The sequence below is a fragment of the Boleophthalmus pectinirostris genome, unplaced genomic scaffold (genome assembly GCF_026225935.1).
Source record: "Boleophthalmus pectinirostris isolate CB_2022bp ecotype Guang Dong unplaced genomic scaffold, ASM2622593v1 HiC_scaffold_8, whole genome shotgun sequence".
In the NCBI taxonomy this organism is placed as follows: domain Eukaryota; kingdom Metazoa; phylum Chordata; class Actinopteri; order Gobiiformes; family Gobiidae; genus Boleophthalmus; species Boleophthalmus pectinirostris.
Genome location: NW_026571515.1, coordinates 34,798,299 through 34,821,081, shown reverse-complemented (window position 1 = coordinate 34,821,081; position 22,783 = coordinate 34,798,299). Strand labels below are relative to the sequence as shown.

Sequence of the window (22,783 nt, the reverse complement as noted above, 5' to 3'; positions counted from 1 at the left end):
TCATTATTAAATGGCCAGCAGCCTTTAACCCCTCTGGTCTCCTCTGTTTTCACACCTCTACAGAGAAAAAGCCCACTCTCATTTTACCTTAAGAGCCACAGGCAAAACAGGAGCCTATTAGAATGAATGGCACCTGGAGCGTTATGAGGTCTTACGCACGTGCTAATACAACAAGAGAAAGGTATCGAGCGTTAAGCTACAGTGAGGTGAATGCCAGAGGTACAGAGAGGCCAAATCATTTAGTCAAGTCAAGATTTCCATTACTTCAAATTAACTTCACTCTTCAGTAAAAAGTCACAGTACAGTACAAAATGTTGGTAAATTCTACAAGTCAGGACCCGGCCACAATGGATTTCAGATTGGGAAAAAAAATCCAATTACAAACTGAAATGCACGTCCTACAGTAAGGTACAAAAATCTACTTACAAATCTTGTCATAAGGTTAGAGTTTTTTTTTTTTTACAATATGAACTTTTTAGAAATTGTTAAAAACGCCTAAAAGTTAGTTTAGTTAGATGGACCATATTCAGGAAGGAACAAAACAACTCTCCCAGATCTTATGATTACACTCAAGTACAAAGTCCAAAAAAAACAACAACAAAAAAAAAATTTCTTCTGCAGCAGCACACAAAGAGCCAGAGAAAAAAACTGTTCCTACCTTCTTGAGGCGTCCGCTCTTGGTGCCGACAAACGCCACGCAGTAGCCGTTGTAGACGTAGGAGGTCACGGAGGTCATGCGGTCCCTTGTCTCCGTGTACAGAGTGTGACCCGTGACCAGCTGGGAGCCCCCTAGAGGCTGGTTTATGTCAAGACCACAGAACGAGTCATCGATGGGCACCGGCTGGAAAGACAAGAGACATTTAGTTAGGGAGAAGCAAAGGAGAAGTGATTTGGACCAAAGCAGACAACAACAACACGCATGTTTCCTGTAACTCATGTTTTCATTTGTCTGATTCTATTTGGTTAAGTCATGATAATACTCATAATAACAAATGCACTTTTTAAGCACGATTTAATATATTAAAAACGTTGACTTGTTTGAAATGATTTATTTGAAGTCACTTAACATTAGCTTTTTCATTCACACTGACTGCACACTGGTAAACTGCTTAACTGTAAAACATTTTTCCACCTCTAATGGCCACTCAAAGTGCTCTACACTAAGGAACCACTGACCCATTCACTCACCCATTTACACACACATTTGTATACCAGTGTAAGTGTAGTTGTGTCTTGCCCAAGGACAGAACAACAATAGACAGCTGAAGGAGCAGGATACCAGCAACCTTTTCCAAATATGAACTGAGTGACAGCACCAGTGCCCATAAAGTTGATAGTTAAGACAACCAGTTTGGCACTGGAGCCACCTCATCCAATCCTAGTTTCTGACAATGAATGAAAGTAAAAGTAAACAGCGCAGTACTTTATTATTATGGATGTAACAATAACCGAAATATTGTGATATTGTATCGTCAAAAGTCTCACCATAATATCATGGACCCTCACAATATATCAAATCACAAGTTCCTTTGGCTTAAATACATTGTTATTTAGTAGGAACAGGTTATAAGCATCAGGAACTACATATCCCATGATGCATTTCAGTGCAAACAACATGAAGATATATGTTTTTTACTTGAACTGACAAAAAAAATTCACACCAAAATCTTGTCAAGGTATTTTAAAAGCAAAAAACTGCCCCATCTACCATTTTAATACTATGAACCAGATATCATGTGTTCTTAATAAAGATTGAATTGAATTATATTCACCTCTTCAAAATATCGCAATAAATATCGTACCTTGAGATGCATATCGTATATTGTACCGTGAGATGTATAGATATCGTTACATCCCTATAATACGACAATAAATGTTGTATTAAATGATGGTCAAAGCATTTTATAATGTCACTCTTGTTCTCGTATCATGAGCCTTGGATATCGTTACACCCCTATTTATTACCAAGAATATTGACACAGACCTCTTAGTATGTAGAACCCTGCACACTTGTATATAGGCTTAGACTGACAGTGTGCCCTCGAGGCTGTTGACTCAATAATGTGTTTTGCCAAAAATGTGTTGTTTTTGTTGCGGACAGGCCAGTATTTACTCAAGGCCAACATTCCCACACCACAAAAACAAACTTTTGAATTTGGACACTCAAGTGTTGACGTTTTGTTGCAGCTGTAGGTTGCAATCACATAAACTGTAAAACCATCCTAGCACCTGTTTAGACCGGAAAGTCTTTGTGGCTGGAAAAAGGGCTAGATCCTTGAGTTTGAATAGAGTTTAGATAGAGAAGTGAACAGATCTAAAATGTGTTTCTTACAACAATTTTGAATGAAATATTTAACATCCTGAAAGATAATACAGACAATAATAAAAATTCAGATATAGGCAAAGTGATAAAAAGTGACAAGCAGTGAGAGACAAACAGTATTATACCCAAAGCCAGTTCTGCCAGGGCCGTAAACACAAGCATGGGGGCCCACAAGTCAATACAAGGCCCCATGAAAATAATGACATTCTGCTTCATATAAAAACAGCGCTGTAATTGCCATTTGATTTTGCCTGTTTTTATTTTTTGTTCCTTTTCAAGTTCATCCCTATTTGAGCAAATGCATCTTGCCTCAGCACAGATTTATTGTAAAAGCAGCTCTTGAGGTCAAATATGAAATCTAATTATAAAGCTCTTTAATGTCTGATAATGTGGAATTGCGCATTAGCATTCTAGTTGCTGGCAGAGCATCTTGCATTGGAAAGAATAAAGCTAGAAATAACACAAAGTTCAGCCAAGGTGAGTGATCAAAGTTGTGGAAATATAAAGCTATCATCAAAGTAACACGGAGGAAAGAGAGAGTGAAAAGACAGGGACAGAGAGAAAGAGAGAGAGGTCAAAGGTCAGCAGAGGTGCGTGAACTAGTCATCCATTCAGACGAGCGCTTGCTTTCTGTTGGACGTGGCAGACATGTTTGAGGTGCGGATGAGTGGGCTGCTCCATGCTCTCAGCGAGGCTCATTACCCCGGCCAATCATCACACCTCTGCTGGATACACAGGCTGAATAACAACAACTCTACCTGGCAACTCAAACACTATAAGCGCTCACTGATGATGGCAGTGAATTTACTTAAAGCTCCTATATTATACACAATAGATTTTTGAGAGATTTAGCCATGTTATAATGGTGTTACCTCATTATAAACAGACCTGGAGTTTTGTTTTGTTTCATTCACACATGTTAACCTTTGTTTATTAGTCTGTACACATCTCTAAAGCTCAAAATATTTTAATGTAAACAACTACATTTTACTTTTAGTTCAGTAGAGATTAGCAATTCTAGGGCTGAAATCATTCAAATGATTCTAGTGAAGGTGTATGGACTTTAAAAACACAGTGGAGCACTTCCTGTATTACCACATGACATCACAAGGTGGAAGACAGTGTTTTCTGTTTGAGAGAAAAAGTCAGCCTACATCTGCAGAGTTTGTGTGTTAAATGTGTGAATGAAACAAAACAAAGCAAAACTTCGGGTATTTTTGTGATGTGGAAACAACATTATTAGCCAGGCTGGTGCCTCCACTCAATTTCATTTCTCTCCAGCGACTAGGTCAGGGAATCAGAATACACTGGACGGTTTGTAAGAACCCCAGAAGTGCGAGTTTGAGCACCAGCCAATCAGCGAAGAGCTATACATTCTGTGTTGGCAACGATTCCCGAGATCGAGGATTTAAAGCCAGAACAAAGAGAATGTTTGGTGAATTTTATCAAGAGGAAGGACATTATTGCCCTTCTTCCTACGGGATTTGGGAAAAGTTTAATATACTGGTTTGCCCCGTTAGTGGCGCATTACATCTGTCAAGACCAAATAGCAACGATTGGTTAAATACAAACAAACAAATCCTAATGCTGTGAGGTCAGACGGTTTCCACAAAGTGAAACCAGCTGATGACTCAGGCTACAACATTATAGCATAGATTAAAAACCAGAGTAATAAAGCCCTTTGACATATTTTCTAACTTTTCTTCTTGTTAGTTTTGTTTTATTTTGACCAACCGAGGAGCTTGTGGATCAATAAGGCTTATAAATAATACATGTAACATTAATTGGTGCATATGGGATTTGGATTAAACTTTCTCAACTCGAATTTTCCAAAGAAAAGTCAAAAGAATAAATGGAACAGTGAGTTCGGCATGCACCCACCGACTACAGAATTGCCATTTTGATCCTAAAGTAATCTATATACTGTTGTTGTGTCACTTGGCAAGACACTTCACCCACACTACCTGAGTTGTCAAAGGCATCCGGGGTGAGAACTTGCTAAAGCACTGCACAACTGGTTTACTGTGGTGATACTGAATAAATAAAAGGAGCAAGTCAAAAGGGAGAAACATAAATAAATAAATCAGCATTTACCATGTGTCAAAGGAGTAAGTTGAATGAATAGTTTATGTGAAGGACTTCAACTACCAACAAACTGATGATGTAAGCAAGAAGCCATGTTCCAGTCATAGTCGATGCATGAGTAAGCATGAGTAACATTGTTCATATCTTCATTTAAAAACAAAACACAGTGTAGTATAAGTATATGTATAAGTCATATATTTATTTATGAAGTTGATTCAGAAGGATGTACCAAAATACACTGTACGCAGACAATGCAGATTAAGTGGGGAAACAGTGTGTCTGCCCAATTTAGAGTCAGCAGTGCGGTCAGACGGGGGAGATTCTGTTCCGAGTTTTATTTAATGTGCATTTAGATGAACTGTCAACAAAGCTTAAAACTGGTTGGCGAGAAATCTTGTTGTGAATCATTTAATGTATGCAGATGACTTGGTTGTTTTTAGTATAATGCAACCAAGAGTGTGGTCATGATCTGTAGGACCAAAAAAGATAAGCACATTGAGATATTTAGACTTTTGCCTGTTAAATGTTGTGTTGACTGTTACAACAATAATTAAATATCTTGGGCTCATCATCACTGCGTACATGGCAGATGAGGACGATATGTATAGACAGTGTAGGACGATCTGTGGTCAGGCAAATACTCTTATGTGTAAGTGTAGTTCTTGTACAAATGATGTAACATTGTTATTGTTTAAATCATAGTTTACACCTCATACCACAACCCAATTACAGCCAAATTACAAAAAAAGACAGTTTATAAAGACTGCAGGTGGCCTGTTAGTTACTGCACGAGTGAACACTTTGCAAGCTGCACTAAGAATTTTAATGTACAGTTTTATTTGCAGGCTGAACAAATCAGACAATGAAATAATAATGTCACTTTCAAATATGAGATTCAGTGCAATAAGATATCAGTCCAGTATGTGGCGACTGGAATGGTTGTCTTTTAAAAACATACATGTTTGTTGTTTTGTAATGTCACTGTCATTGTCTGTCTTAAAAATGGACAATGAGTCCAGAATAAAAATGAACTGAACTGAACTGTATTTTTTCTTTTAAATGGATGTATTAAAAAAAAAAAAGAAAAAAAGTCCACTATGTAACATTTCTATTGGAAGATTTGCCAGCTGCTTGTCTCCATGGAAATGTTATTGCATGTCCTGGAATGTTCCACGGTAGGGCATTAAACTTATCAATCTTGCATTTATTCAACTACAGATATTTTATTAAGAAAATAAATCTCTGAAAAAGGCTGCATTCAGACTGCAGGGCTCAATTCCGATTTTCTTGTGAAATCCAATGTTTTTGCGAGGTCGTTCACATTTCCAATTAAATGCGACTTGTATGTGACTCCAGTGTGAACTTTAAACGGCCCAAAAGTGTCCCACATGTGCACTGGAGACACGATGACGTCAACAACAGCGAGCGTGCTCTGTGTTTACAGAAGTAAACATGGACGCGAGCATTGAGCGATTTTAAAGTTTCTCTCGTACCGGAGCCAGAACATGAACAACTTACTTGTTTTAAGGAGGAGATTGAGAAGGAGAAGGACGAGGTTTTTGGCCGTGGTGTTTTGTGGGACAGCGGCAGCGACGTCCGTTGAAAGGAACGTGTGGATGTGGAGACGTAGTCAAGAGTGGTGAGTGGTGATGTGATTTGCTTCAGTGACACGGAGTTCATTAACAAATTTCGTCTACTTCAGCGCAGAATAATGACATTTGTGGCTTGTTGTTAATGTGTAGGTCGGATTCATGCGCTTTAACCATTCACACTGAAGTCACATGTCAAAAGATCGGACATGTATCGGTTTCAGGACCACATTTCGAAGTGTCCTGGGTCGCATTTGAAAAAATCGGATCTGTGTCGTTCAGACTGTCATTAAAAGATCAGATGCAGGTCACATAGGGGCCAAAAAATCGGATTTGGGTCACTTCAGTCTGCAGTCTGAACGCAACCATAGACACATTCTTAAAGTGAACAGGGTCACCTCTCAGTAGATCTGACCTGGTCTCCATGGAGATATACAAGACATACTGTGGAACATTTTACATCTTAGACTTAGACAAACTTTATTGATCCACAAGGGAAATAATTTGGACACAGTGGCTCACACATCACAATATAATATAATCAAAAGCAACAATATAAATGCTAAGTTCAAAATATGTTGCAAAAATAACAAAAGACTGGTGTCAGATAAGCCATAATTATATAAATGCATAAGTAGAAATAAAATACAGAAAAACAAAATATATTTATCTGTATCTCAGTGGAGAAAACAGGTGACAGGCAGACAATCATCTGAAAATGAATAAATAAAACTGGCAAACCAAGGAATGACATTTACATCTTAAAGGAAATATTAAAAAAGACAAATGAGGAGAGCTGTGCAGAGAGCAGCAGTGTCCTCAAAGAGCCATATGCAGTCAAGTCAAACTGTTAAAGCGACTCCGGCTCTCACCCGGCTCTCACTGCTGTTCTATAAGGCCCCGCTGCCAAATCCCGACGTATACATCGCCATCTCATTATCCTGTGCTGTCAGTGAGTCAGCCCGTGTCTGTGTGCGGCTGTCAGGAAGCACAAGTTGGCTACTTTTGAGTGACACGTTCTCAGAGTGAGTCTAGCCCCCTCACTGCTGCTGTGAAAGAACTCAGTCACTGCATTCATACTTTAAGTTCTGTCATAGACTTGGGCAGGTCCCGTTCTAGTTCTGGATTAATCCTGGTTTAGTCCTGGTTTGGTCCTGGTTAGGTCCCAGTTTGGTCCTGGTTAGATCCTGTTCTAGTTCTGGTTTAGTCCTGGTTAGGTCCTGTTCTAGTCCTGGTTTGGTCCTGGTTAGGTCCTGGTTTGGTCCTGGTTTGGTCCTGGTTTAGTCCTGGTTAGGTCCTGGTTAGGTCCTGGTTTGGTCCTGGTTTGGTCCTGGTTAGGTCCTGTTCTAGTCTTGGTTTAGTCCTGGTTAGGTCCTGGTTTGGTCCTGGTTAGGTCCTGTTCTAGACCTGGTTTAGTCTTGGTTTAGTCCTGGTTTAGTCCTGGTTTGGTCCCAGTTTGGTCCTGGTTAGGTCCTCTTCTAGTCCTGGTTTGGTCCTGGTTTGGTCCTCTTCTAGTCCTGGTTTGGTCCTGGTTAGGTCCTGTTCTAGTCTTGGTTTAGTCCTGGTTAGGTCCTGGTTTGGTCCTGGTTTGGTCCTGGTTAGGTCCTGTTCTAGACCTGGTTTAGTCCTGGTTTAGTCCTGGTTTGGTCCCAGTTTGGTCCTGGTTTGGTCCTCTTCTAGTCCTGGTTTGGTCCTGGTTTGGTCCCAGTTTGGTCCTGGTTAGGTCCTCTTCTAGTCCTGGTTTAATCCTGGTTTGGTCCTGGTTTGGTCCTGGTTTAGTTTGGTTTGGCAGCACATTCAGAGACAGTAACATTTGAAAACTGATTGGTCAATTTTAAGAATCTTACATTTCAGTACTTTTTTTGTAGGTGAAAGGTGCACTAACTTTTCTGGTCTGCTTGTTATAATTGTTTTGCTTGGAATTTGCTTGGAACTTGTCAATCATGCATTATTCAATTACAGATATTTGTACTGTGTAAACAAAAAAAACAAAAAACCAACAAAAATGGGAAAACATGCATTCTTAATATGAGTGGGCTCACTTTTCCACAGATTTGATATGCAACTTTGCCTTGTGTGTGACACCGACAGACAGTAGAAATGGTCAGAATCATAATGTGGAGCACACACTGTTACAAATAGGAAGTGTTCATAGGGAAGCTTTATTGACTCTGGCTCCAATTGACTTTACATTTACAAAGTGCTGCAGTGAGTCTTGCCATTTTTGCCATTATTTAGCCATTTTGTCCATAAATAAATTCCTATTGTTAATATGGAACTGGCTCCAAATTGAGTCCTGTAAGTGCGAGTTTTGTGAGCTTTATGTGACTGGATCTAACAGTCTATGTGTGAAACACTCTGGGCAAAGCAACAACACCTCCATGGAGCCACGTGATAGACCAAAAAAAAGTTACACAGTACATACAGTAGGAGTTATATCCAAGTCTCACGAACCTCACGGTGTGATATTTATTGCGATATCGTGGGAAAGCTCACGATACGGTGAGGAGGTTCAAGATTAGGGATGTAACAATATTCAAATCTCTTGGTACAATATTTTCACAATATACATCTCACGGTACGATATTTATTACAATATTTTGTGGAGACTAAACAGCTAAAACTGTGAATATGCTACTTGACAAGACTTAATCCAAAGAACTAAGAATTAAAAGTGCTTAGAACTGTTATATCTTCGGTAACACTTTATAACAACTACACCTTATTTAGCCTTAATAAAGCATGAACAAAGGTTTAATTAATAATGAACAAAGACTTAATTAATATTGATTCACGCTTAGTAACTACTTAATTACCACCTTAATTGGCACTTGCACTTAATTTGCCTGTGCTGTAAATAGTTACTCATAATTGTTTCATACTTAATTACTCATGAACTAACCATTTGAGCATTTATTAATGATTAGTAAGCTACAAGAAAATTATTTTCTAATAATGCAATGCGATGATAATTCAGGCTGTTAGTTAAGTCTTTTTGAGAGCTTTTCTAAAGTGAAGACAAATGATGCTTTATTAAGCATTTACTAAGCGTGAATCATTATTAATTACATCTTTGTTCATTATTAATTGAGTCTTTGTTCATGCTTTATTAAGGCTAAGTAAGGTGTAGTTATTATAAAGTGTTACCATTCCTTCTTGTAGTCTGCACTGAAATGGAGCAAAGGATCATGGTCTATGTAGTTCCCTCTGTCTTTTTTTTAGCTATTGCTGCACCATAACTCTTAATTGAAGCAAAGAGACTTTAATTAATTTGATATATTGTGATGGTCCACGATATTATTGTGAGAACTTTGACGATACGATATCACGGTATTTCTTATTGTTACATCCCTAACAGTACATCATTAATTACCATTCTTGAGAAACGAAAGCCATTTAAAGAAACGTTTGTCCAGCTGACGAATTGAATTTCTCCTTTGTCATGGATTCTACCTGGACGACTGAGGGATTCTACACACATTCTGATTGCAATAAATCTTCTTACTATTTTTAAATTTGAGTTTGATGTTCATTTTGATCCAGCGTGGGCGCAAGTGTGAACGCAGTCAGCACTACTCACATTTTTAAGTCGAGCCAAAGCTTTACTGCTGACAAGAATGAATCACCGCATTTTATATTCCAGACTATCCACTGTCTTTTATCCTCATGTCCTAAAGTAGCACGGAGGTCACACGGGGTCCACGGCAATATTAAAAAAGCTCACGTCACCACTCGTGCCGGCCGTGTACCTTTAAAAGCTTGTGTAATCGGTAAAACTGTATTATTTATCAAGCAATGACGTATGTTGTGGCACCGCAGTCATAACTTATAGCTCAAATTTGTTAAATGGACCCACCGCATTTCACGTTATTTACCAAAGTGGATCACCTTCGCTGTCAAAAAAGATACAGAGAAGTTGTTCCAAAATGTCTCGCTGCAGAAAAGAGGTCACCTTAAGTTCATTTTGGCATAATTTCAACAACAGTTATTTTTAGGTACACAACGTTCCTGACCCAAAAAAGGGAATTTAGTCGACTACTGTTGTAAGACTGGTGCTTAAAATGCAAGAGATAAAACAGAGCCCAGGGGAGCAATTGGTCCATCAATCAAACAAGACTCAATAAATCAATGTTGTAACTCCCACTAAACTCTACGTAGTGACTTTAGCAACAATTCGTCACCTGGAAGAACTGGACTTTAGGACTTTCTGCACTGATGGACACATGGGGATCTATATTGATTAATTGATTCATTGACTTTGCTGGAATATATACAACAAAGCATGATTTAATAGTTTAACGGTCCCACAAAATTGACTCTTGTGAGCTTTTAGTCATGTTAGAATGTCGTTGCCTCATCAAAAACAAACCAGGATCAGAAAAGTTGTTTGAAAAGGATTAGGAATGTGTAAAATAATGTGAGAAGATCATTAAAAGAAGACAAGAAGAAGTAGAAGTGTATATATTTGTAGTATTTAGAGAGTATTTAGACACGTGTGGATCGTGCTTTTACATTTTACATTGTGCTCATTGTAAACTGTAATGTTGATCATATAATATAAATATAGGTGTATATAAATAGACTTCCTGTTCCAGAGTGCAGAGCTGGTTCTCGTCTCTTCATATCGTATAGCTCGGAGGATTGCAACGAAGTACAGGGATGTGGGCGGGAAGAGGAGGTAGGTGAAAATTAACTTTGTGAGCGCTGACTCCTTAAATAAACCTGAAAACATGCATGGTACAAGATAATAATAAGGCAATAATGAGTGAGAGCTATTATAACATGGTTTAATGCTCATAACAGGCAATTTTGCATAATTGAGTCAATTAAAAACTACTTTTACTTATTTCTGAATCACAGACTGTATAAAGAAGTGGACTAAGGGAGTGTGAAGTCACCCACTGCGTTCAGCTTCAGTCAAATGAAGCTCAAGAGGCTGGAGTTATATTTATGTATTTATTTATTTATTGTTTTTATCTATTTTATTTTTTTAGTACTGCTTTTATGTATTGATTTTATTATTTTTGTTCATTGATTTTATTATTATTATTTTATTTATTTTTCTATTAGTGTCTTTATTAAACCATAATTCTGCTGATGTTTTTTTTTTTTTTTTTTTTTTATCTGAAGCACTTTGGAAACAGTTTTGTTTATAAAATGTGCTATACAAATCAAGTTGGATTGGGATTGGATAGGGGTACATTTGAAGTTTTTTGGAGCTGAGAAATTAGTAATAGAATTTTTTGGGTGAAATAAAAACACCAGGATGTAGAGTGGGTTAATACGAACATTTTAAGACCAAAATGAGGCTCGCAGCAGCAGTTACAGAGAGAGAGAGTGACTTTTTTTTTCAATGAAAGTCAATTGGAGCCAGAGTCAATGGAGCCAGAAGCATGCCCATGCTCACTTCCTATTTGGAACATGGAGGCTAGTGGGTTAGCTATGTCCATTTATATATACAGTCCAACAGAGTAAATGTTTTTATTCCATAAATATCGGGGTCGAACTAAAAAGAGCCTACACTACAGCATGTGAAAGACATATGGAAGACATCTTATTTTATTTATACACCAAAAACACTTTTTTGTTTATTTTTTTGTTTGTTTGCATAGAAAAGCCGTGCATTAATCCGCCTGTCAATCCTGCTAATTGACGATCAAGTTTGAGACACAAATCGAAACCTATTGTATAACAGAACTTGAAAAGAGCTTTAGTACTTTAGTACTTTCACTCTAGGACTGCACATAAACAGAATGACCCAGGCTGTGTCCTAATAGCAGTATTACAGTAGGATATCTTGTAGTAGCTGCAGTATAAGCTGGCCTAGATGCAGTAGAAGTAGTACTAGCAAGAGTAGAAGTAGCAACAGTAGTAGTTGTAGTAGCATAGTAGTAGTAGTGGTAGTAGTAGTAGTAGTTGTAGAAAAAGTAGTAGTAGTAGTAGAAGTAATAGCTAAAGTAACAATCGTGGTATTACAATAGGAAAGTCGTAGAAGTAATAGCAGTAGTAGTAGCAGTGGTAGTATCCGTATCAGTAGTAGTATAGTAGCAGTAGTAGTGATAGTAGTAGTAATAGTAGTAGTAGTAGAAGAAGTAGCAGTAATAGTGGTAGTAGTTGTAGTAGCATAGTAGTATTAGTTAGTTAGATTATTAGTATTAGTATTAGTAGTAGTAGTAGAAGTAATAGCTGAAGTAACAATTATGGTATTACAATAGGAAAGTAGTAGTAGTACTAGCAGTTGTAGTAGCAGTGGTAGTATCCGTATCAGTAGTAGTACAGTAGTAGTAGTAGTAGTAGTAGTAGTAGTAATAGTAGTAGTAGTAGTAGCAGTAGAAGAAGTAGCAGTAATAGTGGTAGTAGTTGTAGTAGCATAGTAGTATTAGTTAGTTAGATGATTAGTATTAGTAGTAGTAGTAGTAGTAGAAGTAACAGCCAAAGTAACAATGATGGTATTACAATAGGAAAGTAGTAGTAGTACTAGCAGTAGTAGTAGCAGTGGTAGTATCCGCATTCCTATCAGTAGTAGTATAGTAGTAGTAATAGCAGTAGCAGTAGTAGTAGTAGTAGCAGTATAGTAGTAGTAGTAGCAGTAGCAGTAGTAGTAGTAGTAGTTGTAGTAGCATAGTAGTAGTAGAAGTAGTAGTGGTATTACAATAGGAAAGTAGTAATAGAACTAGCAGAAGTAGTAGCAGTATCTGCATCAGTAGTAGTATAGTAGTAGTAGTAGCAGTAGCAGTAGTAGTAGCAGACGTAGTAGCAGTATCCGTATCAGTAGAAGTATAGTAGTAGTAGAAAAAGTAGCAGTAATAGTGGTAGTAGTTGTAGTAGCGTAGTAGTAGTAGAAGTAGTAGTGGTATTACAATAGGAAAGTAGTAATAGTACTAGCAGTAGTAGTAGCAGTATCCGCATCAGTAGTGTTATAGTAGTAGTAGTGAAAGTAGTAGTAGACGAAGTAGCAGTAGTAGTGGTAGTAGTTGTAGTAGCAGTAGTAGTAGCACAAGTATTAGCATTAGATTACTATATAGAAGTAGCACAAATACCCTTACCAATTCTACTACTGTATGTGCAAATATCCATATCGTATGATTTATTTTTATTGTTACTTTTTGTTGTTGTAGGTAATCCATGCATTAATCCACCTGTCAATCATGCTAATCAACCATCAAGTTTGAAACACAAATTAAGACCTGTTGTATAAATTTAGCTTTGAGATTTAAGACTGCAGATAGTAAACACAATAAACACAAATGACCAAGACTGCACCCAAATAGTTTAGTCCTAATTTACCTTGACATTCTTACAGGCAGACCACTGAGTCATTTAGGGTGGTACTCACTTCAAATACAATTTCACTCAGTACTGAACAATTATCATTAGTTTGGCTTGTTTCCTTAGCTCACACCAGTCGTGGAAAATAACAAAGTAAAAGTAGAAAAAGTACTGTAGTTAAATAAAAAAAAATAAAAAAAATAGGTATCTGTACTTTACTTAAGTACGTTTTAAGATGATACTTTTTCCTTTTGCATCACAAAATCTGAGAGCAGGCATCTGTACTTTCTGGACTGAAAAGTATTTTTTATTATTGTTTGAGACCTGCTGAAGAGTCTGAGGGTTTATTTTTAACACGGTCATATTCTGAGCGAATGAAAACATACAAATAAAAACAGCTAAGAAAATGATTCAATTGATTTCTGTTGAAAAATTCAGCACAAATCTTTAACAAAACCAGAGCATTTTAGATTAGATTAGATCTCAAAATCTGTGTGAAATACTTTTACGTGTCACTCTTTACAGATGCATTATGTAACTTTTCTGGAGGGTCAGTTGTCATTGCTTTGTCTGGAATGTTTCACAGTACGGCATTAAATCTTTCTATCTCCATGGAGACCAAATTAAACCAGGTCAGATCTGTGGAAAGGCAACCCCGCTCACAGTCAGAATATCTGTTTTTCCAGCTATTTTTGTGCTATAAAACCATCTGTAACTTAATACATGTATGACAGAGCTGTTTAATGCCATACTGTGGAACATTCCAGGCAGAGAAGTGATCTATCTATAGAAACAAGCAGCTGATGGACCCGTAACAAAACACAGTGCACCTTTATGTACATTTTTTTAATATTTTACTTGAGTAGATTTTTTCATGTGAAATTTACTTTTACTTGATTATTATGTTTTTGTACTTTTACTTAAGTAACAAAATTAAAGGGACAGTTTGGAATTTTGGACATAGGACCTTCTTTACTAGTAACCCAGAGTGTTGGAGACCTGTGGAGACACTTTTTTAAATATTCCATCCAGTCCTTGTATTTACAGAGGTCGCTGGTGCTAGGCTAGTGCATGTCAATGGCCATAGTTAGCCTGCCACTAAAAACAGTCTTACCCACTCCACAAAACACCTGAAGTAAATCTATTATTACACCAGACTGTCGATGTGAATGTCTGTGTGGATAGAATAATTTTAGAAGTAAAACCAACCTTGCATTTGAAGGATTTATGTCTGAGCAACAGCAGCGAGTTGTACTTCCTGATAGAAAGCTTGGCAGTGGCGGACTGATACATGAAAAAATAGTCCCTCAACATGCAACAATTCATGCAATGGAAGGTTAGTTTTATTTCAAACATTATTCTATCAACACAGACATTTACTTCGACAGTCTGGCGTAATAATAGATTTGTTAAGGGTGTTTTGTGGAGTGGGTAAGACTCAATTCCCGGGGTCTCAAAATGGCCACCCATTTAAGTCAATGGGCTGAGCTCAATGGCACATGCTTCCAGATTCGCCTTTAGCTCGGCTAGGTACTTCCAGTGGCTGTGGGCTGACTGAGCATGTGCAGTAGTGCTCTTTTCTCCCGTGGAAGGAGCACGGTCTCGTGTATCACGTAATCGCTTTGACGAGAGGCGCTAGAGCGGAGCCAGAGCTAACAATTATAAAGCGTTTTTATTATTATTATTATTATTATCATAATTTTAAGACAACTGAAGGGTTTTGAGCTGAGAAAAAGTTTATGATCTAAAAATAGGTAAAAATCGCCAACAAATCCAACATTTTTGAAAGTTGTAGGTCCCCTGTCAGCTGAACATGAGCAGTTTGTGATTACATTGAGTCCTGTGAGAAAAATCCTCTCTCAGGGGATCAGGGGATTTTTTCCGCTGAAGTTCCAGTGAGTGACCACTACATCAACTGGAGGCGGCTACAAGCAGCAACACCCTATTAAGTTATTTTAATAGATCCATGCGGCGGACTGATATCATGTAGCACCTACCTTACCGGCAACGTAAAATACCATTGCTGCTGAGAAAATAGTCCCTCAACAGCTTCGATTCAAGGTTAGTTTTACTTCAAACATTATTCTATCCACAAAGACATTCACATCGATAGTTTGGTGTAATAATAGATTTGTTTTGGGTGTTTTGTGGAGTGGGTAAAACTGTTTTTAGTGGCAGGCTAACTATGGCCATTGACATGCACTAGCCTAGCACCAGCGACCTCTGCAAATACAAGGGCTGGGTATCATTAAGAAGTTGCCGATACGATACATACCTCGATACACGGGCCACGATATGATACATATCTCGATACAGTGCACTTTCAATTCGATATGATATATTTCAAATTGATTCGATATGGTTCAATTAAAAAAAAAGGCTAAATCGTGGCTGTGATACTAAAAGTCTTTGTTAAACCATTTCTTGTGCAAAGTTCATATGAAACACAAACATTTTAATCATCAAAACAGTAAAAATATCAAATGTGTTGCATAAATGAGTTTCCTTTCACTCCACAAGCAACAAAACTATTGCTCTGTAACAAAATCATTTAGTAAAACACACCTAAAAATACTCTTGGTGATATATCGATACAGTAGCCCACGATATCGATACTGTATCATCACATTAAATGATACGATATATCAATATTCCGATATTTTTGCACACCCTTAGCAAATACAAGGACTGGATGGAATATTTTTTAAAAAGTGTCTCCACACGTCTCAAACACTGGTGAGGTCCTATGTCCAAAATTCTGTACTGTCCCTTTAAGTACGTCTTTCATCACTGGCTCACATCACACCACATGCTTTAGTCTAGAATGTAAAACTTTTATGGCAGCATGTGTAGTTTTCAGTCTTGTTTTACACACATGGCGATGGCAGACAGGCTCAGATGGAGGATGGAGGAGTAACATACAGATATATATATATATATGCGAGAGAAGAGCAGACTTGGGTAACAGACTCGGGCTTATCAGAATCAGGCCTGTCTGCCACATATGGTCTGCTGAGCTCCTCACCATTTGGTCGTGATTACATAGAGATTGTTTAGATGATGTTGTAGCAGACTTGGCAGCCACAGACAGTCCCTCTGGAGTCTGAGTGGTGCAGTTTGTTTTAGTCTAAGTGTGTGTGTGGACACCTTTTAGAGTCCTTTGTTTTCCCCCCTCCGTTGTGTTGAAATGAGGTTTACATGGCCCAGTCTGGTTAGTGTGATACAAATAAAGCTTGCCAAATGTACGCTATTTATAGACGGGACGGAACTGACGGTGTCTGAACCAAATGAATTACTTAAACTTATTCTCAATCAGGTTTAACAAAAGACAAGAGGAAATTGTTTTATATAGCTATTGTGTAATTTAAAATGAGTCTCTAAAGCTGGGTTCACACCATGGGGACTAACCTCGGACTAAACCTGGAACTAAAACTAGACTAGGACTAAACCAGGACCATTCCAGAACCTAATCACAACAACTACCCTAATCTAGTAAATATATTTCAAGGAGCCATACTAGCAGTTGGAAGTAACTGTAGTTAGCAGTAGTACCATAGCTGAAGTAACAATGTTGGTATTACAGTAGGAAAGTAGTGGTAGTAGTTAGTAGTAACAGCAGTAGCAGTATTAGTAGCAGAAGTAGTAGCAGTATCCGTATCAGTAGTAGTATAGTGGTAGTAGTAGAAGTAATAGCAGTAGCAGAAGTAGTAGCAGTATCTGCATCAGTAGTAGTATAGTAGTAGTAGTAGCAGTAGCAGCAGTAGTAGTAGTAGTAGTAGTAGCAGTAGCAGTAGTAGTAGTAGTAGTAGTAGTAGCAGTAGTAGTAGTAGCAGAAGTAGTAGCAATATCCGTATCAGTAGTAGAATAGTAGTAGTACTAGTAGTAGTAGTAGTAGTAGTTGTAGCAGTGGCAGAAGTAGCAGTAGCAATAGCAGCAGTAGAAGTAGCAGTATCAGCAGTAGGGGTGTGCAAAATATTGAAATATCGATATATCATTTTGTTTAATTTGATGATACAGTATCAATATCACGGGCTGCTGTATCGATATATCGCCAAGAGTATTTTTAGGTATATTTTACTACATAATTTTGTGTAAGAGCTACAATTGTGTTGACATTTTCACTGTTTTAATGAGCAAAGTGGGTGATTTTCATATTAACTGAGTAATCTTTTAGTATCAGAGGCATGATTTTCACTGAACCGTATCGAATCGATTTGAAATATATCATATCGAATCACACTGAACTGAAAGCAGACTGTAATGAAAAACGTATCACATCATGGCCTATGTATGGAGATATGTATCGTATCGGCAACTTCCTATAATGATACCCAGCCCTAATCAGCAGCAGTAGTAGTACTAGTAGTAATAGGAGTAAATGTAGTAGCAGTAGCAGTACATATTATATAATATACAATAACACAATATTCTATGTACAGTTCTATTTCACCTGACAATTTTCTTGAATGCACATGTGAGTGAATCCCATCTCCTGTCTCCTCTGCACACACGATACAATAATAACATGAGACAGAGCCACAGAAACCTTCCCATGATGCCCCTCTTCTTTAGTCTCTCCAAACACGGCGTCGGTGTCCCCGCAGACGACAGACGGATGAGCGGCTGGCTGATACATGTTTGATTGGCTGCTGAGTGCTGTCTCCTCTGGCTCTGCTCTAGTCCACACTCCAGTCTGGCCAACATGCAGAGGTGGAGTCTCAAGAATAGTACTTTTCATGTCTTCTGTCTTTTACTTACTGTTTTAAGATGCATATGGTAATAATCCTCTGGCGCTATTATTGCGTTTCTTTATGTAGATGTCATTGCATTGTCTGGAATGTTCCACAGCATGGCATTAAAGTCGTCTATCTTGCATGAATTCCAAATATAGTAGTATACCTTTCAACACATGGATTAGTACTATGAATGGGGCAGCCTGTCTACAGATTTGACCTGTAACTATATCTGACTTGTCTCCATGGAGATAGATAGGTTTAATGCCATATTGTGGAACATTCCAAGCTAAGCAATGTACTTCTACTTTTGTGTCATTCTATAATAATTTCACATTGCATAATATTTTTTTCCAGCAGTAACTCAAGTAATTTCTCCTACTCCTACTACTACTGCTACTGCTACCACTACGACTACTATTACTATTACCACAACCTACTAATACTACAACCTGCTACTGCTACTATTGCTACTACTATGACTACTACTACTACTACAATAATAAATCTTTCAACTGCTATTACTATTATCACAACCTACTGCTACTACAATCTACTACAGCTACTACGACTACTACTGCTACTACCTTACCTACCACTACTACTATAACCTACTTCTACTACTACCTATTACTACTACAACTTACTACTACTACTACAACCTACGACTACTACAAGCTACTACTACTACTACTACTACTACTACTGTTACTACAACAACTACTACTACTACTACTACTATAATAAATCTTTCAACTACTATTACTATTATCACAACCTACTGCTACTACAATCTACTACAGCTACTACTACTACTACTGCTACTACTGCTACTACCTTACCTACCACTACTACTATAACCTACTTCTACTACTACCTATTACTACTACAACTTACTACTACTACTACAACCTACGACTACTACAAGCTACTACTACTACTACTACTACTACTACTGTTACTACAACTACTACTACTACTACTACTACTATAATAAATCTTTCAACTACTATTACTATTATCACAACCTACTGCTACTACAATCTACTACAGCTACTACTACTACTACTGCTACTACTGCTACTACCTTACCTACCACTACTACTATAACCTACTTCTACTACTACCTATTACTACTACAACTTACTACTACTACTACAACCTACGACTACTACAAGCTACTACTACTACTACTACTACTACTACTACTGTTACTACAACTACTACTACTACTACTATAATAAATCTTTCAACTACTATTACTATTATCACAACCTACTGCTACTACAATCTACTACAGCTACTACTACTACTACTGCTACTACTGCTACTACCTTACCTACCACTACTACTATAACCTACTTCTACTACTACCTATTACTACTACAACTTACTACTACTACTACAACCTACGACTACTACAAGCTACTACTACTACTACTACTACTACTACTGTTACTACAACTACTACTACTACTACTACTATAATAAATCTTTCAACTACTATTACTATTATCACAACCTACTGCTACTACAATCTACTACAGCTACTACTACTACTACTGCTACTACTGCTACTACCTTACCTACCACTACTACTATAACCTACTTCTACTACTACCTATTACTACTACTACTGCAACCTACGACTACTACAACCTACTACTACTACTACTACTACTACTGTTACTACAACTACTACTACTACTACTACTTCTTTGACTATTATAGCTTTACATTGAAACATTGAAATGAAAGAATACTTTTCTTGACTACACTATTGACTTTGTCCACATGGGGCTTGCTAAACTGAGCACTAAAACTTCTCCTAAAATTGAATGTTTGTTAGAGGTATAATTAAGACTCCCCAGTGCTTTCAGATCACTGGCTACCTGCTGCTCCTATGGGCCAAAGGAAAAGCAATGGACCTGCAATTTACCAAGCAGCCAAAGTACTTCCACAGGCTGAAAATATCTGAGGGAGATTAGACCTTGATTTTAGCCACAGGTGGTCTACAAATACCACGGAGATTCAGAACTTTAAAGTGAAAATAAGAGGTTGGCTTTTAATAGTAAACTCAGCTCTATGGATTTGAGAGTTTTCAGATTCTAACTTGTGTGGGGTGGGGACTTTCATATCAAGAAAAATCTACAAATTGTATTTTTGGTGACAAGGTTCATAATGCCAAAGGATTAATTGACAAAAGCTGAATATTTACCATTTCTGGGTTTCAGATGACATTATAACATTCTATATGCAAATGTTATTTAATACAGATGGGGTGCAGTCAAAATGAATATAAAATGTGTGGTAAAACAGCAAGTTCTAGGGTCTAGGCACCAGTAGAAATGATCTGGTTCAACATTTGAGAATTTACCTTTTTGGTACAGTACAATGTAGTGTAAGATATTTCACAGTAGAACTCGGCCTAGCAGCAGTTGAAGTAGTAGTAATAGTAGTAGTAGCAGTAGAGTAGTAGCAGTGGCAGCAGTGGCAGTAATAGTAGAAGTAATAGTAGTAGTAGTAATAGTTGTAGCAGTAGAAGTAGTAACAGTAGTAGTAGTAGCAGTAGAAGTAGTAGCAATAGTTGCAGTAACAGTAGTAGTAGCAGTAGTAGTAGTAGCAGTAGAAATAGTAGTAGTAGTAGTAGTAGTAGTAGTAGTAGTAGTAGTAGAAGTAGTAGCAGTAGAAGTAGTAGCAGGCATAGCAGTAGTAGTAGCAGTCATAGCATTTGTAGTAGTAGCAGTAGAAGTAGTAGCAGTAGAAGTAGTAGCAATAGCAGTCATAGTAGTCGCAGTAATAGTAGTAGAAGTAGTAGCAGTGATAGCAGTAGAAGCAGTAGCAATAGTAGTAGAAGTAGTAACAGTAGTAGTAGCAGTAGAAGTAGTAGCAATAGTTGCAGTAACAGTAGTAGTAACAGTAGTAGTAACAGTAGTAGTAGTAGCAGTAGAAGTAGTAGCAATAGTTGCAGTAACAGTAGTAGTAGCAGTAGAAATAGTAGTAGTACAAGAAGTAGGTAGCAGTAGCAGTAGTAGTAGTAGAAAAAGTAGTAGTAGTAGCAGTAGAAGTAGTAGCAGGCATAGCAGTAGTAGTGGCAGTCATAGCATTTGTAGTAGTAGCAGTAGAGGTAGTAGCAGTAGTAGCAGTAGAGGTAGTAGCAGTAGTAGCAGTAGAAGCAGTAGAAGTAGTAGCAGTAGTAGTAGAAGTAGTAGCAGTAATAGCAGTAGAAGTAGTAGCAATAGTAGTAGTAGTAGTCACAGTAATAGTAGTAGAAGTAGTATCAGTAATAGCAGTAGAAGCAGTAGCAATAGTAGTAGTCGCAGTAGTAGCACTATATAAATGATTACTATATAAAAGTAGCACAATGATTCTTTCCGTCTCTACTATCTGCAATTCTGCAATACAATTCTATTTCACCTACTCTGATTTGTGTGGTAAAAGTACCAGGCTCAAGGCACAAGAAGAAATAATCATGTTCAGCATTTGTGAATTTACAGTACAATGTAATCAATGGGAAAAGTGCCTATTGCCCCTGATCGGAGAGCATGGCATCATCACATTCATATTCTGAAAACACTACTACACAAGACTGTAGTATGATGTCATCTGAAACCCAGCACCACGGGCAGTCAATGACCAGTGTTAATATGGCCGACATATCTCCCCCCGTTTAAATGTAATCTGTCAAATGTTTATGAGCTGGAAAACTACTGACATCTATCTGCATAATCCATATCACTACGCTGTGGTGTTATCGACTTCACTGAGAGGCCGGACGGGGACTTAAGCACCATGTTTTATTTCTATCTATGACTAAACACACACGCAGCATTTATTCAAAGCTTATGAACAATGTGTAGGCCATTTTGAAGGACGATATATCACTACAGAGAAATATTACGATAAACGATAATATTGAAAATACTTTATGCGACTGACAAAGCAAGATAGTGCAAGTAAACCGATTTGGAAATGTAAAGTAGCATTAAAAAGGCTGAGCTGCAACCAATAAGTGGCCGAAACCTTGCGTAAAAATGGCAACAACCTCTGCACTATTGCAAAGAAAAAGTATGCACAATAAATACTGAGCCACAAAATGTAAGAGATGTCAATATAGTAATTATCACGACAGACCTATCAATGTGACTATACTACTATAAGATCTGATTATAGGTTTGGTTTTGAATAATAAAAGATGTTACTGGTTTGCCTTTGTGGTATAAAGATGCCACATGTATTGGTTGACATTATAAACCAATAAAATATAATATGAAAGGAACAATATTGGACCAAGAGAGAAATCATATGTGTATTTGAAGACATTTAGAAGCTATGTGGGCTTTTCTGTTAAATGCCAAATTGATTCTTGTGAGCATTAAAATATGTTGTGATTAGGGCTGGGTATCATTACGAAGTTGTCCATATGATACATACCTCACTAGACACAGGCCACAAAATGATACATATCTCGATACTGGGGGCTTTCGATTCAATATGAAAAACCACGGCTGTGATACTAAAAGTCTTTGTTAAACTTCACTTCTTGTGCACAGTTAATATGAAAAATTTTACTCATTAAAATAGTGATGCATAAATGAGTTTCCTTCCACTGAACAAGCAACAAAACTGTAGCGCCGTAACAAAATAATTTAGTAAAATATACCAAAAAATACTCTAAGCGGTATATCAATACAGCAGCCCACGATACTGATACTGTATCATCACATTAAACGATATGATATATCGATATTTTGATATTTTTACACACCCCTAGTCCTAGTTAG

The 22,783-nt window shown here is 37.5% G+C and overlaps 1 protein-coding gene across 1 annotated transcript in view; it reads right to left on the bottom strand.

The window, feature by feature from the left end:
• LOC129412375 (plexin-A2-like) overlaps positions 1 to 22,783 on the bottom strand; it is a 157,947-nt gene that overhangs the window by 131,048 nt on the left and 4,116 nt on the right. The window contains exon 2 of the mRNA XM_055166063.1: positions 659 to 841. Within this exon, the coding sequence (XP_055022038.1) occupies positions 659 to 841 (183 nt within the window). The remainder of the gene's footprint in view (positions 1 to 658; positions 842 to 22,783) is intronic.